We start from the raw sequence: 17,598 nt of genomic DNA on the forward strand, positions 1-17,598 counted from the left end.
CTGACTCACTTTGGCAAAATCTTACTGAGTTTTATAAAATTCACAGTTAAGGTGTGCCTGGGTGGCTCAGTTGGTTGAGCATCCAAATTCAGCTCTGGTCATGATCTCAGGGCTCCTGAGTTCTAGCCCTGCATCAGGCTCTCTGTTGTCAAGATGGAGCTCTCTTCAGATCCTCTGTACCCCCCCCCCCGCCCCTCCCCTGCCTCCCCTGCTTGTGTGCACATGCTCTCATTCTCTTTCTCTCAAAAAATAAATATTTAAAAAGATAAATAAAGGTTAAAACACATTTGAAAACATAATCTGATTGAGTTTAGATATTTTGCTATAAGGAATAAATATAATTACTAATTTTTATATTAGTGCTCTGTTGTTTTAATGCAGCAGTTATTAAAAAATAGACTTTTGAGGGATTCATGATCCTTTTGCTATAGTGTAAAAATTTGTTATACATTGGAAAATTTGCTGAAAGCATAGAATTAAGTCATGTAGACTTTACTTCTAGAGAAAAGTTCAAGAAGTTCTCTTTTCTGCTAAAGATTTTAAGGTATAAATTTCTTTGTAGATACAGGAAAGTAGATTTTTATTGATTTTTGTATCAGTCATCATTCTAATGTATTTTTAAAATGGGCTAGATGGGGATTATTTAAAATTATTTTTATGACTTTATACTTGTTTGCTGTGTGATACAACTTTTGTCCACATCTTTTTATTAATGCCTGTTTTAAAATGATTACCTCCTTTTCTGTGTACTACACATATTTTATAAGAGCTGAAAATAAATTTCAGCACTAAAATATCTGGAGAATTAGTTATATAATAATTTTCTATATTACTTTAGGGACTGGTTGCTTTCTGAATTGTGGAAAAGTTTTGTGTATTTTCACTTTTTCAGAGATGTCAAATTGTGTAGTATAAATCTCAACACTTATTTCCATGAATTTAATTATTTTTTAAGTAAAAGGATGTATGATTTTTAGATTTATATAACTTTGATGCATTGTCAAGATTAGAACTATAGTAACTTCTAAGAAAGTCTTAAAATGCAGATATTTGTCATTTGCTGTGGGTTCAATAGCAACTGTGTAATAAAAATAGAAATAGTCAGCAAATATTTAGCTTTTCTACCCCTCCCAGATCATAACTCTTCCCAAAACATATTTCCAGAGAATTGCTAAAAGGCAGTAAAAATGGAAATTCTCCACTCTTTAGATCAGAACTGTACTTAAAGCACTGAATATCAAAATCTATAAGTTAAAGCCACAGTAGTATTCAAAGGGACATTTATAACTTTAAACACATTACTACTAAACAGGAAATTAGAGGAATATTATATGTTCCTGTCCATTGCTAGGAAAAAACAACAATTAAAACTAAACCCCAAGAAGGAAGAATGAGTTAATAAATTAATAAAATAGCAAAAAGCCTAACCCATTTTGAATATTGAGCAATGAAGATAAAAGCTTATTCTTGGAGACAACTTAAAAGCAGGTTAATTTTTGATCTATAAATGATGAGTGTAAATAAACTGCATAAGGATTCAAAAATGAGACAAATACACAGAGGACATTAAGAGAATGTTAGTATACCCAACTTAAAAAAAGTTTTTTTTAATGTTTATTTTTGAGAGAGAGGGAGACACAGAATCCGAAGTAGGCTCCAGGCTCTCAGCTCACAGCACAGCACAGCACAGCACCTGGGGCTCAAACCCATGAACTGTGAGATCATGACCTGAGCCAAAGTTGGTTGCTTAACCGACTGAGCCACCCAGGCGCCCCTACACAACTTTATATCTATGCAGTCCATTTTATTTAGGAAGAAAGTAGAAAGCCTAAAATTATAAGGAACTCTGTTAAAATTACAACCAGTATCATATTTAATAGTGGATTGTGGAAATACTTCCACTGAAGTTGGGATGCCTATTATCTGTACTACTAAATAGAGTTTTGGTGGCAGTCTGGGCAATAAAATAATGACAGGAAAAATAAATTAAAAGTAATGATTGGGAACTCGATAGAATTAACTTGGCAAACTATTGAAAAAGTAGGAAATTTAGAAATTACTTGGTTGAAGAAAAACAGTCCAATAGTTTTTCTATAGGAAAACAATCAATAACGAGTAAATAGGAGAAAAAGATTTCATATATGGTAGATATTTAAAAATAAATAAGTGCTTAAGAATAAACCAGAAAAGAACTTTAAGACCATTATGAAGTGAAAGGATAGAAAAAGAAAACCTGTGAGTTTCTACCATGTTCCTAGACACGAAGATTTGATTCCTTTCAAATTACTGATTGTATAGATTCAGAATACTCAAAATTTCAAGTGGATTTTTTTTATAGAAATGGAAAAGCCATAAACACTCCTTGGAATATAATATTCCGTTGGTTATTATTTATAAAATGCCATTTTAAGTAGTTTTAACTAAAAATAGCTTTTTCACTTTTTCTTTTGGTTCCCCTTCCCACCCCTGCAACAAGTAAATCTGTGGTTGCCTAATCCAAGAGATGGTTTTGAATAATGGGTATATGCGTCCGTTTATTCACCAGCCTTTTTGGGTGCTAATAATTTGTCAAGTCAGACTTGATGCATGATTAAGTCTTTTCTCAATTGTTTCCTAAGAGTTTCCTTGGTGCATAAGCAAGGAGATCCCTATTTTGCCTCGTTTGCAAAACAAGGGTCACTATGTCTGAATCTCACCAATTTATGTTACTTATATTTAAACCTACCCTTATGCCATTATACAAGAAATGATAGATAAACCTAAGGAAGAGACCAAGAACAAAATGAAACAAAACTAGTAAAGACATAGTAATAGAATATGACTTTCCTGGACTAAAAAAATGACCTGTTTATATAGTTTTTTGAAAATCTCACACAGTACTTGCCAAGATAGAGTCCTAATCTTAGACACATTATGGCAGATATTTTGAAGTATAGTTCAAAAAAATTGTACAGTTTCCTAAATGAAAATAACAACAAAAAGGCTGGTCTTTGATTTCTTTTTTATAACATTAAATTGGAGGCAGTCAGTCAGTGTCCAGATTTTGATTTTATTTCTCTAATAGTTTATTTTTTTAAGTGATAAAATTCTTTTTATTTTTATTTGTTTTTTATTTTTTTAATGTTTATTTATTTTGAGAGGATGGGGTGGGGGAGCGGCAGAGAGAGAGAGAGAGAGAGAGAGAGAGAGAGAGAGAGAGAGAATCCCAAGCAGGCTCTGCACTGTCAGTATGGAGCCTGACATGGGGCTCAGTCTCATAAACCATGTGATCATGACCTGAACTGAAATCAAGAGTTGGGTGCTTAACCAACTGAGCCACTCAGGTGCCCTGATAAAATTCTTTTTAAAAAGTAATTAAGTACTGTATATGATGTGAAAGTGAAGTCCTTATCTTTACACTCTCCCTCACTGCCTGCCAATGCTAGCCTCTAAAAGTAATTACTTTTAACTTTGGTATTTATTCCTTCTAGACATTACCTCATATATATATCAAAATGACATTTTAGTATAAGTAAAAATAGTATAATAATACCATACAGACTATGCAATTTACAGAGTATCTACCAGATAGAGGCAAGAATGAAAGACATTCTTGCATAAATTGGGACAGAAAACACTTTCCCATATATATTTCTTGAACAAGTTGCTTGAAATATTTTAGCCACAGAAAGGTAAATTCATATTAAGAATATAAAATTATGCTGTACGTCTTTGGGTGTTAAAAACATGCATAAATAAATACTCAAGTCATGAGGAAATCTTCGTCTTAAGAGTCCTATGTGATTGATTGCCTAGGACTTAAAAGGACTTGTCAAAGGACTTAAATACTTTGTAACATTTGCGGTCTCCTTCAGAAGTGACTACTTTCTGAAAGAAACTTTAAAAGTAAATAATACCATTTTCTTTTTATGATACGTTTATATTGGATAAAAGAAATTTTCTGGAGGAATTCTTCCCTAGGCAGGTCTCATGAACACACTCAAGTTTAGTTTAAATTTCTTGAAAATATATATAACATAAGATGGCAGCAGCAGTTAATAGCAACTAAAACAGTTGAGTATCACATCTATGCCTTAGTAGAAGACTTAAATACAAAATATTCATGTGGTGTTGAGGTATTTTTCTGTTTTTTCTTTTCTGTTTGTTTTCTTAAATTTTCTGTGAATATGTATTTGGGCAAAATATGTGATCAGGCATTTTATAGAAGCAGTGCAAGTGATTAATAAAATAATTATATTGAAATGTTAGTAGTAAGATAACGTTTTTGTTAGGTTATTTTAAATTAACACTATTAAGTGTTTCACAGAATAATATATGAGTAGTCATATATACTGCTGTTGAAAGTATAAATTAGCAAAGCCGTTCTGAAAAAGAAATTTAGATATTTGATAATTATTAGATAATTTAGTTATCAATTATCATTTAGATAAGAATAATTATTTAGACAAGAGCTATTCTGTCTCAGAAGGTACACCTGTGTGAGTACTACCCAAGGAAATAATCTGAAAGAACAAAATTATTAATTGCATTGTTATTTGACTATAGCAGTACATTGAGAAACATGAAACATTTCTACTGGGAAGTAGAGTGTATAAATAATGATTCAATATATTATGTGTATATCCACAAGCAGTATTGGCATTGGATATTTTATGACTTATAGTTGTATTAATATACAATTCTCAGAAAATTGTGTGGTTACAACATATTAAAACATAACAGCAAAAAAAATCCCCACAATTATACATATTTAGAAATGTACTGGTTTGTGAGTTCTAGGAGGAAAAAAAACTAATGTTCTAAAATCAAGAGTGTTTACCTCTAGGTATTAAGTTCAAAGGTCATTTTAGTGTTCATTATGATTTTCTGTATTTTCCAATTAATGTATTTTATAATCAGCTTGCCTTATTTTCTTTGCTGTTGGTTATCTTCTGACAATCCTTTTATTTCTGGGTTTCTTGTTATGTATGCATGAGTTCCTTTCTGATACCATATGTTACTTGATTTTTGTTTCATTTTTGGTTTTTTTAGGCCAAGATAGCGAGGTTAACCAAACGCTTTGGAGCAGCCAAAGAAGATCTTAAGAAAAGACAAGAAGTAAGAATTTCTATTCTTGTATAATTAATATTGAGCTCTAAGTGGTACTTGGATAATCGTGAGCTGGGAAGAAATTCTTCCTTTATTACAGGTCTGAAATTTGCTTTCCTACTTTGTACTTCCTATATGTTTTTTCAGAAGCTGCAACTCTGAAGCTAATATTAACCCTTTTGTAATCCTCAATTACTGTTTTCATATATCAACACTTATATTAATCTATTTTATAGTATTCCTGAAGTTATGTTTTGTTTCATTTTTAAAATTTTGTTTTTGGGATTTATCTTCTCATGTTTCTTTCTTTTTACATTCTTGCCAGGGTCCTATTTTTGTCTCTTATTTCCTCCAAGGTGCGTTAGTGTACCATTGCCTGGAGTGGCCCCTTCTCATCTTTGCTTACCTCAGGTGGTTAAGTGCAAAGATCATAGCATAACATAAAACTCCAGTGTATAGTCTACCTTTTGCTTTTTGTTGTTTCCTTAGTTATTCTGTAATACATATATATATATATATATATATATATATATATATATATATATATACATATATTTAATTTTTTTTAATGTTTGTTTATTTTTGAGAGAGAGAGAGAGAGAGAGAGACAGAGCATGAGTGGGGGAGGGGCAGAGAGAGAAGGAGACACAGAATCTGAAGCAGGCTCCAGGCTCTGAGCTGTCAGCACAGAGCCCAATGCGGGGCTTGAACCCACGAACTGTGAGATCATAACCTGAGCCGAAGTTGGATGCTTAACCGACTGAGCCACACAGGCGCCCCTGTAATACATATATTTTTAAAGAATATTTATTTATTTATTTATTTTGAGAGAGGAAGAGAGAGCACGAGTAAGGGAGGGACACAGAGAGAGGGAGAGAGGGAATCTTAAGCAGGCACCATGCTGTCAACTCTGAGCCTGACACGGGGCCCAATCTCATGGACCTGTGAGATCATGACTTGAGCCGAAATCAAGAGTCAGATGCTTAACTGACTGAGCCACCCAGGCACTCCTGTAATACAAATTTTTAATATAGCACTTGTATATTGCATTATAGTTTTCAGTTTAATATCTTTATTTTCCTCTTGACTTTTTCTATTATGGTACATTACATTTCTTTGTCATGAGAGCAACATTGTCTGGCACTTACCAATTGCCAATAACAGTTATTTCAGTAGTAATTATTACTGTAGGATTTTCCTGTTTTCATTCATTTCATATCTTCTTTACTTGACTTTAAATAAAACCATTTTGAAATAATTATAGATTAACAAGAAGTTGTAGCAATACTACATAGACTCCTGTGAACTTTTCACATAGCTTCCCATAGTGGTGAAATCTTGAATAACTGTTGTGCAATATCAAAACCAAGATATTGGTACAATTCTGTTAAGTAGTCTGTAGACCTTAATCATTTCTGCAAAATGTAGACCAGTTTTTTCATGAATTCATTATGTGTGTGTGTGTGTGTGTGTGTGTGTGTGTGTGCATGTACACATTGATCCCACGTACAGATTTATGTAACCTCCACCACAGTCAAGATCTAGAACTGTTCTGTCACCATGAAGGGACTCCCTCATCCTGCCATTTTATAGTTTCAACCTATCTCATTTCCCATACCTACCCATTCCTGTCCCCTGGCAACCACAGATCGGTTGTTCATCTCTGTATTCCTTTTACCTAACTTTTTAAGCTCTGGTTGCTCTTTTTTCTTGAGCAACTGATAGTTTTCATCTTTGTTCTACACAGACTAATCCCACCAAACCCTCCATTGGCCGTACCCAAAGATTTTTTTTTTTTTATTATAGCTTCTTTAATTATTATAATTAATTCTTAGATTCTGAACTCCATTTTTCTCAGCTTTTGTTTTTTTGTCATAATATAAAAATTGAACTATTTGTGTTCTTAGAAAATTGATGTAAACCTTTTTTTTAGCCTTTAAAACAATTTTTTTTAATTTTTAATTTTTTGAAAGAGAGAGAGAGCACGAGCAGGGGAGGGACAGAGAGAGAGGGAGACACAGAATCTGAAGCGGACTCCAGGATATGAGCTGTTGGCACAGAGCCCAACACGGGGCTCAAACTCATGAACTGTGAAATTGTGACCTGAGCTGAAGTCAGACACTTAACTGACTGAGGCACCCCTTTTTTACCCTTTTTTATTTGCTATTCTTGAACCAAACAGAGGGCTTTGTAATTTTTCCTTTATTTTTTATACAATGTGAATTTCCACTTTTTCCCTTTTATGTCTGAACTACGCAGCATACTGCCCACTATATACTTTTCCAGTGTTTGTGTATGTCGAGTTTGTCTTCAGAACTACTTTCTAGTTCTTTTTGTTTAATTTATTCAAAGGCTCTAGGCAGTCACAAACTTTAAGGAATAAAAATGAAAATATTACAGTGCCTGAGAAGTTTGTTATGGAAAGTTAAAAGTATAATGGAAATGACAAACACTGTATTGGAAAAGGTTAATTTGAACAATTAGGGTATGTGGTACTTGAATAAAAATATTGAGGTGGTCTTCAAACTTTCAAATTTTGTTCCTTCCTCAATTAGCTTTCGGGTAAGGCCAGTTTTATATGCCAAAACTGGGACATCTTTCTACCTATTCTTGTTAATATTTTCTTGTAACAGCGATTTCTAGAAATCTCAAGAATTTGTTCTTTCATGTCCTAATTCCCTTTAACTATGGTATCCACTATAATTTTACATCTGTGTCATGCTAGATTTTGAAAACAGGAGAGATACAGAATGAAAGTTTAGAACTTAGTTCTCGCCCTTATTAAAATAAATAAACAATAATACTTTAAATGCTTTTCTTCTATTTAGATTTGCTCCTTGGTCCTCTGATATTAACCAGTTAAAAACAAACCCCACCATGCAGGTTTGTCTTAAAACATTTTCCGTTTTAGGTTTTAAAAGCAGAAAAACCTCATAGGCAGTTTACTATTAAGTCCACATTTATTGCCTTACAATTGCTATCTCTAATTTATATCCTTTCTAGTTCTTACTATAAAAGAAATGTAAAGATATTTCTCATTCTTTATCTATGAAAATCAATGATGTAATTGATTCAGTAAAATTTTAGATTAACTCTAAATTCTGCGTTTGAATTTTTTATTTAAAAATGTTTTGTTTTTTTTTAATTGTGCTACAAACACGTAACATAAAATATATCATTTTTAACTTCATAGTTAAGTAGTTTTAACTATATTAATAACATCATTGTGTAATAGATCTTTAGACATTTTTCTTCTTGCAAAACTGGAACTCCGAACCATAGAAAAAGTACTCCAGTTTCCCCTCCTTTCAGCACTTGGATACTTTTTGTTTCCATGATTTGACTACTCTAAATACCTCTTAACTGAAATTATATATAGTATTTGTTTTTTTGGCTCATCTGTATTGTAGCATGTGACAAGATTTCCTTTTTAAAGGTTGAATAATATTCTATTGTATGTATATAGTATACACCACATTTTATCCATTCATTTATTGATGGATATTTGGGCTGATTTCATCTCCTGGCTCTTTTGTGAATAATGCTACAATGAACATTGGTATGCAGATACCTCTTTGAGATCCTGGTTTCAAGTCTTTTGGATATCTACTGGAAAGTGAAATAGTAATTTGATTTTAGTTTTTTGAGGAGCCTCAAAATAAAAGAGACTTTTTATTAAAAAACTTTTTAATAAAAGAGACCACCCTATTTTTCATTCTTACCAGCAGGGAACAAGGTTCTAATTTCTCTACATTCTTGTCAACACTTGTTATTTTCTGTTTTGTGATAATGGCCCCCTAATGGATGGGAGGTGGCATTTCATTGTGGTTTTGATTTGCATTTCTCTAATAATTAGTGATGTTGAGCATCTTTTCATATGCTTGCAGTCCATTTTGCATGTCTGTAGAGAATTGTTCAGGTCCTTTGCCTGTTTTTTAATTAGCTTGCTTGTTTTTTAATTAAGTAGTAGGACTTCTTTATGTATTCTGGTTATTAACCCCTTCCATCAGATATATTATTTGCAATTATTTTCTCCTGTTCTGCAAGTTTCATTTTTGCTCTGTTGATTGTTTCCTTTGATGTGCATAAGTTTTCAAGTTTGATGTAACCTCCTTTGTTTTGCTTTATTTTGTTGCCTGTGCTTTTGATGTTATATCCAAGAAATCATCACAAAATATGATGTCATAAAACTTTCTCCCTGTGTTTTCTTCTAGACATGTTTGGTTTTGGTCTTCCAGTTAGGTCTTTGATTTATTTTGAATTAATTTTTATATGTGGTGTAATGGTTCTGTTTCATTCTTTTGCATTTGAATATTGAGTTTTCATACCATTTATTGAAAGACTGTCTTTTCTCCATTGTGTAGCCTTGGCATCCTTGTTGAAAATCCCTTGACCTTATACATAAGAGTTTATTTCTGAGATGTCTGTTCTAGTCTATTGGACCATGTGCCTGTCTTTATGCCAGTACCACACTGTTTTGATTACTATAGCATTGTAACATGTTTTGAAGTCAAGAGGTATGGAGGCTCCAACTTCGTTCTTCTGTTCCAGGATTGTTTTGGCAATTCAGGGTCCCTTGAGATTTCATATAGATTTTAGTATGCTTTTTTCTATATCTGCAAAAAATGACATTGGATTTTAATAGACATTGCATGGAAACTTTTGATCACTTTGGGTAGTATGGACATTTTAGCAATATTAAGTGTTCCAGTCCATGAACATGGGATGTCTCCATTTGTGTCTTTTATTTTAATCAACACTGTTTTGTAGTTTTCATATTAAAGGTCTTTTGCCTTTTTGGTTAAATTTACTTCTACATATTTTATTCTCTTTGATGATATTGTAATGGGGTTGTTTTCTTAATTTCTTTCTCAGATTGTTGGTTGTTAGTATATAGAAATATGATTGATTTTGACTTTTTTTTTTTATCCTGCTGCATTGCTGAATTCATTTATTAGTTCAAACTTTTTTGTGTGTACCCTTTAGGGTTTTCTGATTATAAGATCCTATCATCTGCAAACAGAGACATCCTCACTTCTTCCTTTCTACTATTGCTGCCTTTTATTTCCTTTTCTTGCATAATTGCTTTGGTGAGATTTTTCCAGTACCATGCTGAAGTTGATGAGAGTGGGCAACCTTACCTTATTCTTGATCTTAGAGGAGTTGTTGTTGAGTATGATGTTAGGTATGGGCTTTTGACATATAGTATTTTTAGGTTGAGGTAGTTTACTGCCATTCCTAACTTGTTGAGGTTTTTTTTGTTTGTTTTTTTATCATGAAAGAGTGTTGAATTTTATGAAATGCTTTTTCTATAGTAATTGAGAAGATTATGTAGTTTTTTTCTCCTTCATTTTGTTAATGTGGTTTTGATTGATTGATTTATACATTGATTGATTTTCCTGTATCAGGCTATCTTTGCATTCCAGGGATAAATCTCACCTGGTCATGTTATATAATTCTTTTAATGTGCTGGTGAATTTGGTTTGCTAAAATTTTGTTGAAGATATTTGCATCTATGTTCATCAGTGATATTAGGCTATAGTTTTCTTTGTGTAGGATCTTTGGCTTTAGTATCAGGATATGCTGGCCTGGGTTTGGAAGTTTTCCCTCCAATTCTTTGGAAGAGTTGAGGAAGACTGCTGTTAATTCTTTAAATGTCTGGTAGAGTTCTCCATTGAAGCCATCTAGTCCTTGGTATTTTTTGTTATTAGGATGTTTTTGATTACTAATTCAGTCCGATTTTTTATTCAGGTCTGTTCAAATTTTTAATTTTTGATTCAGTCTTGGTTATATATTTCCAGGAAGTTATCCATTTCTTCTAGGTTATCCAGTTTGTTGCCATATAATTGTTCATAGTAGTCTTTTATGATCCTTTTTTATGCTATGGCATCAGTTGTAATGCTTCTCTTTCATCTATGATTTTATTTATGTATTCTTTTTTTTTTCATAGATAATCTAGGTAAAGGTTTTGCCAATTTGTTGATCCTTTAAAGTGCCAACTCTTAGTTGATTTTTTATTACTGACTTTGTGTTCCTGTTTTATTTATTTCTGCTTTAATCATTATTATTTCCTTCCTTCTTCTGAGTTTAGTTTGTTTTTCTTTAGTCACTTGAAGTATAAAGTTAGATTGTTGATTTCAGGTCTTTTTTTTTCTGATTTTTTTTTTCCCCAGAGATAGTGTGTGTGAGCACAAGTCAGGAAGGGGCATGGCAGAGAGGGGGAGAAAGAGAATCCCAGGCAGCCTCTGCACTATCAGGGAGGAGCTCTATACGGGGCTCAATCTCTCGAAAAATGAGATCATGACCTGAGCCAAAATCAAGAGTTGGATGCTTACCTGATTGAGCCACCAAGGAGTTCTGGTCTTTCTTCTTTTTTAACAAAAGCATTTACCACTATAAATTTTCCTCTTATTTTTTTTTAAGTTTATTTACTTATTTTGAGAGAGACAGAGACAGCGCAGGAGGGGTAGGGACAGAGAGATAGGGAAAGAATCCCAGGCAGAGCCTATGCTGCCAGTGCAGAGCCCAATGTGAGGATCGAACTCACGAAACAGTGAGATCATGTCCTGAGCCAAAACCAAGAGTCAGACACTTAACAGCTATCCAAGTGCCCCTAAATTTTCCTCTTAGTACTACTTCTGCGTAAATTTTTCCTATAAATTTGGTATGTTGTATTTTTGTTTTTATTTGTCTCAAGATATTTTCTTAATTTTTTTTTTAATGTTTTATTTCTTTTTGAGACAGAGAGAGACAGAGCATGAACGGGGGAGGGGCAGAGAGAGAGGGAGACACAGAATCGGAAGCAGGCTCCAGGCTCTGAGCCATCAGCCCAGAGCCCGACGCGGGGCTCGAACTCGCGGACCGCGAGATCGTGACCTGAGCTGAAGTCGGCCGCTTAACCGACTGAGCCACCCAGGCGCCCCATGTCTCAAGATATTTTCTAATATCTCTTATGATTTCTTTAATCTATTACATTAAAAAAAATTTTTTTTACTGTTTTTTATTTTATTTTTTGAGAGAGAGAGAGAGAGAGAGAGAGAGAGAGGGAGCACGAGCAGGGGAGGGGCAGAGAGAGAGGGAGACACAGAACCAAAGTAGGCTCTAGGCTCTGAGCTGTCAGCACAGAGCCCAACATAGGTCTCGAACTCATGAACTATGAGATCATGACCTGAGCCAAAGTTGGCGCTCAACCAACTGAGCCACCCAGGTTCCCCTATCTATTAGATTTTTAAGTGTGTTTTAATTTCCACATGTTTGTAACTTCTCCGTTTTGTCTTCTGCTATTGATTTCTACTTTTGTTCCATTGTGGTTGGAAAAGATATTTCATCATTTTCATCTTTATAAATTTGGTGAAGCTTATTTTGTAACCTGATCTATTCTGAAGAATATTCTGTGTGCACTTGAGAAAAATTTGTATTTTTCTGCCATTGGGTGAAAATTTCTACAAATGTCTGTTTGGTCCATTTGGTCTGTGATATTGTTCAGTTTTGCTATTTCCTTACTGAATTTTTCTCCAGATCATCTCTCCGTTATATAGAATGATGTACTGAAGACTCTCACTGTTGTGTTTCTATCTGTTTTTCAGTTCTATCAATGTTTATATCATTTAGAAGCCATGATGTTATGTGCATATATATTTATTAATATTGTATCTGGTCAGTTGATGCTTTTATCATGTTCTTTTTGTCTCTTGTAATAGTTTTTTACTTTAAAAGCTCTTTTGTGTCTTATATAAGTATGGTCACCCTTTCTCTCTTTTGGTTATCATTTGAATGGAATACGTTTTCCCATTATTTTACTTTCGGCCTATAGGTATTTTATCTGTGTTTACCATGGGGGTTACATAGACCATTTTAAACTGGTAACAACTTAACTTCAATCACATTTAAGAACTCTAGTCTTTATATTTTCCCCTCACAGTTTTGTTACTGGTTTTATTATATCTTTTTATATTGTGTATCCTTTAACAAAAATGTGGTTATTTTTGTGTTTAAATTCTATACAAGAATTAAATGTGATTTAATGTACCAACTTTATAGTAATGCAGGATTCTGTATTTGTGTGTTTACCGTTACCAGAGAATTTCATCTTTTTTGTGTGCTTTCTAGTTTCTGTCTAATGTCCTTTCGTTTTCACTTGAGTGACTCCTCTTAGCATTTTTTTGTATTCATTGTAGATCTAATGGTCATAAATTTCCCTAGCTTTTTATTTATCTAGGAATGTCTTAATTTTGCCTTCATTTTTGAATGAAAGTTTTGCTGGATATAGTATTCTTGCTTGGTAGTTTTTTCTTTCAGCATTTTAAATATATCATTCCACTCCCTTTTAGCCTTCTAGGTATCCGCTGAGAAAACTACTGATAATCTTACGGGAGCTCCCTTGAATGTGGTGGGTTGCTTTTCTCTTGTTACTTTCAGAATTCCTTATCTGTGACCTTTGACACCTTGACCGTGTTTTTCAGTGTAGATCTCTTTGAGTTATTCTAGTTGGAGGTTTCTGAGCTTTTTGAATTTGTATTATCAGTTTTCACCCTCAAATTTAGGGAGTTTTTGCCATTATTCAAAGACTTTCTGCTCATTTTCTTTCTCTTCTATTCTTAGATTCCCATATTCATGTATTGGTCCTTTCAGCATTTTCTCATAAGTCCTTTGGGCTCTTTCCCCATTTTTTTCATTCTTTTTTCTTTTTGCTCTTCTAACTCCATAATTTCAAATGACTTGTCTTCGAGTTCACTAAGTCTTTATTATGCTCAGTACAGTCTGGTGCTGATGCCCTGTAGTGAAATTTTCATTTCAGTTACTCTTCAGATCCAAAATTTCTTTTGGTTCTGTTTTAGTTTCTATTTGTTAATATTCTTATTTTCTTCATGCATCACTTTTCTAATTTCATTTAGTTTTCTGTTTCTGTTCTCTATTACCTCATTGAACATCTGTATGTCAGTTATTTTGAATTGTTTAATGGATAATCCATAGATCCCTATTTCTTTAGGGTCAGTTTCTGGAGATTTATTTCTTTGGTGGAGCCATATTTCCCTGTTTCTTTGTATGTCTATTTCTGTTATGTTGAAATTTGGGCACTTGAAAAAACAGCCACCTTTCCCTGTCTTTTCACAGTATATTTATACAGAAAAAGACCTTTATTATTCAACTCAGGTAGATACTCTAGCAACCTCTCAAACTTTTTTTAGAGATGCATTTTCACTGAGGTTGTTTGTGTAATCTCTTATCTGAAGAGTCTTGTCTGTTTCTACTTGGGAGCCCCCCTCCCCCCCCGGCATCTGTCTTCCATATTATAGTTTTCATTTTATAAGCCATTGTTTTGGAGGTCCCCCCTGCTCTCTGTCTGTGTTACTATAATTTTTCTGGTGCTGTACCAAGCTGATAGGTTTAACTTGTTCTCATATGGCCTCCAGACATCCAACATGTACTACTTCCTTCAGGTCAGGTGAAACAGAAACCAGTGCCTCGGTCAGTACCCTGAAAAGCCATAGTGTTGCGTGAATGTTCCACTCTTCTCTTTCCTTTTTAAAGGAGAAGCCACAAGTGAGGAATTTTGATTGTGCCATACTGTGTTGGGAGGGGTTTGGGGTATGGTAGGTAAGTGCAACAGACTTTCTTACTCACTACAATGCATCTCTTCTTGGCCTCACTATTGCTTGGGGTCCTATACTTCTTGACTGGTTTCTGGAATTCTGACAAAGGAAATTTGGTCCATCGCATGAGAGAAGGAGGGTGTTGGGCTTCCAATTCTACCATCTTGCTGATGTCACCACACTAGTATTTATTTTAAGGACTTCTATCCAGTGACCATACTGTGTTCTAAGCCAATTGTATTTATTTATGCTTTTTTCCTTTTTCTGTTTTTCTCCATGAAATGTTCTTTGCCTTCATCTTAACTATTTTGAATGTACTAATTAATTACTCAAAAGACCTATTTGAAGGTTTTCCTTAAAAACTTTTTTAAAATTGAGAGTGCACAGTTACTTTAATTTGTTTTTCTATTTGTTTAATATGTTTTTGTTCACAGATTTTAAACACCTTTAGAGTAATATATTGTAATTGTATCTTTTGTCCTCTCTACATGTATAACTAATACAGTGCCATACTTGTTGATGAAAATTATCCTTTTATCCTATAAAAAGCATCAAGATTTGTTAATTGAGGGTGCCTGACTGGCTCAGTCGGTTAAGCTTCTGACTCTTGATTTCGGCTAAGGTCATAATCTCTCCTGTTCATGGGATCAAGCCCCACGTTGGGCTCTGCGCTGATGGTGCAGAGCCTGCTTGGGATTCTCTCTCTCCACTCCTTGTGCACTCTCTCTCTCTCTCTCTCACTCAAAATAAATAAACATTTTAAAAAAATTAAAAAGAAAAGATTTGTTGATTGAAAAGAGTGATTAATAGCATGTACTTGATGTAATATTAAGCACTTCAATATTTAATTTGTTTTAATACTTATTATATTTAACTAAGTCTTGAGAGTTATTTATATTTTTCATTTAAGAAGTAAATAATTATAGTGTAATTACTGATGGAGGCCCAAGTAATGCTTATTAACATGTATAAGAATTCCATTTCTATATTCCCTGTTTTTGGGAGTAAAGGATGAAATTAGTTGATACTTAAGTTTAGAATTGAGACATCTTTTTGTGAAGTTACATGTCACCTAGTGGCAAGTATTTATTTTTTAAACAATACTGTAAAAATAATTTCGATTTTAGAATTTTGATTTGTGACCTTAGGCACCACTTAATTGGTAATCACCTATTTTGGGAAGGAATACATTTGTACCTTGTTTGTTGAGTTTCTGTTGGTAATTTGGTGCCTGCTATGCATGGTATATAGTAGGCATTCACTAGATATTTATTAAATGAGTATGTCTAGTTATTCTTTAGATTCATATTACTAATATTTATCAGCACGTAAACCGTTTTCACATCATTTTATTTACTCATCTTAAAAACTGAGGTATAGGAATTATTATATTAATCTTTCACATGATAAGCAGTTGTCTCAACAGATTAATTTGTTTAAGGCACAGCTAACAAGTGGTAATGCCAAGATTCAAATTCTTGTCTCATGTAGTAATATTTTCTACTATATTATGGAAGTAACAGATAATATGTTGAGAAACCACATCAGGGTTTTGTTTTTTTTTTAATATTAAGTTGGTTTCAGGTGCACAACATAATAATTCAACACTTACATACATTATGAAATGATCACAGTAGGTCTAGTTAAGGTCTTATTTTTAAAGACTCCTTTTGTATTGGGTTTTATTTTACCTGGGTGTTTTTCTCCCCCAGAATCCACCAAACCCACCTGTATCACCAGGAAAGTCTGTGGTTGACGTCAACAGCAATAATAACAATGTGCCATACAGGTGAGAATTGTAAACAGTCTGTCAGATTTTTAACAGAACAAGGTTCTGATTCTCTTTATTTTATAAGAATGTTTTGGAGTATATTTCTAGTTATTTTGTAGAGAAGTTTAGTATCCTAAATTAAATAGATTTTTTGTTTGTTTATTTGTTTTGTTTTGCTATAATTATTCATTTGTGGTTGGTTACTGGCTTTGCTAATTTATTATAAGGCTTTTCTTTGGTCATTTAAGATTTAACAACTTGTGTTAAATAGAATTCTTTCAAAGTAACTGAGAAATGCTTTGATTAGGGGTAATAAGAACAAATGTCTACAAATACTAGGATATACGTTTGGTTTTTTGGTAAAAATGTTAAGGACATTAGAACCTAAGAGAAAGACTCTTCCTTAATGCCATAGACCCCAGCGTGCTGAAATCTATGTGCCATCTTGGCCTCAGCATATTCATTTGCACTTTAGTGCTATAGTACCCAAATCTAGTTGCCCTTTTCCCCCTACGGACCACTGCTTTCTCTATTCATATATTGATGTCCTCCGGAATGGCATTTGCATTGACTATTTGTGTGTATATATATATGCATATTTTGTAGAAATGCAGGCACAGTGAGACAGATGCTGGAGTCCAAAAGGAATGTAAGTGAGAGTGCACCAACATCCTTTCCAACCCCTGTGAATACAGGTAATATTTTTAAACAACAAAGTAACATTTTCTTAGGAATTTTATAAAGGCTTTAGTTCTCTGTTCTTACATTATTTTGAGACTGAAATGATCTAAGGAACTGAGCATATTTATCTGAACTTAAATAATGAGTACAAAATTTTATTTAAAAATCAGGATTTACAGATATGCAAGAAAATATAGGAATTCAAGAGTCTAGTGCGTCTCAAACTTTCTGGTTTCCATATCCCTGTATAATCTTAAAATATTATTAAGAATCCCAAAGAACTTTTGTTTTTGTGGCTTATAGTAATTGATATTTACTTGGAGTAGAAATTAAAATACAAACTTTTACATGTTTATTCATTTAAAAATAATAACAAACCTATATCATGTAAACACAAATAACATGGTTTAAAAAAATTTTTTTTTTTAATGTTTATTTATTTTTGAGAGAGAGACAGAGCATGAG

The 17,598-nt window shown here is 33.2% G+C and overlaps 1 protein-coding gene across 5 annotated transcripts in view; it reads left to right on the forward strand.

The window, feature by feature from the left end:
* Nucleotides 1-17,598, forward strand: part of ATF7IP (activating transcription factor 7 interacting protein) — a 122,130-nt gene that overhangs the window by 75,778 nt on the left and 28,754 nt on the right. For all 5 annotated transcript variants that reach the window (XM_047865936.1, XM_047865935.1, XM_047865934.1 and 2 more), the window contains exons 6-8: nucleotides 5,032-5,097; nucleotides 16,394-16,470; nucleotides 17,059-17,147. In XM_047865936.1, the coding sequence (XP_047721892.1) occupies nucleotides 5,032-5,097; nucleotides 16,394-16,470; nucleotides 17,059-17,147 (232 nt within the window). The remainder of the gene's footprint in view (nucleotides 1-5,031; nucleotides 5,098-16,393; nucleotides 16,471-17,058; nucleotides 17,148-17,598) is intronic.

Source organism: Prionailurus viverrinus, chromosome B4, assembly GCF_022837055.1.
Source record: "Prionailurus viverrinus isolate Anna chromosome B4, UM_Priviv_1.0, whole genome shotgun sequence".
NCBI classification, from domain to species: domain Eukaryota; kingdom Metazoa; phylum Chordata; class Mammalia; order Carnivora; family Felidae; genus Prionailurus; species Prionailurus viverrinus.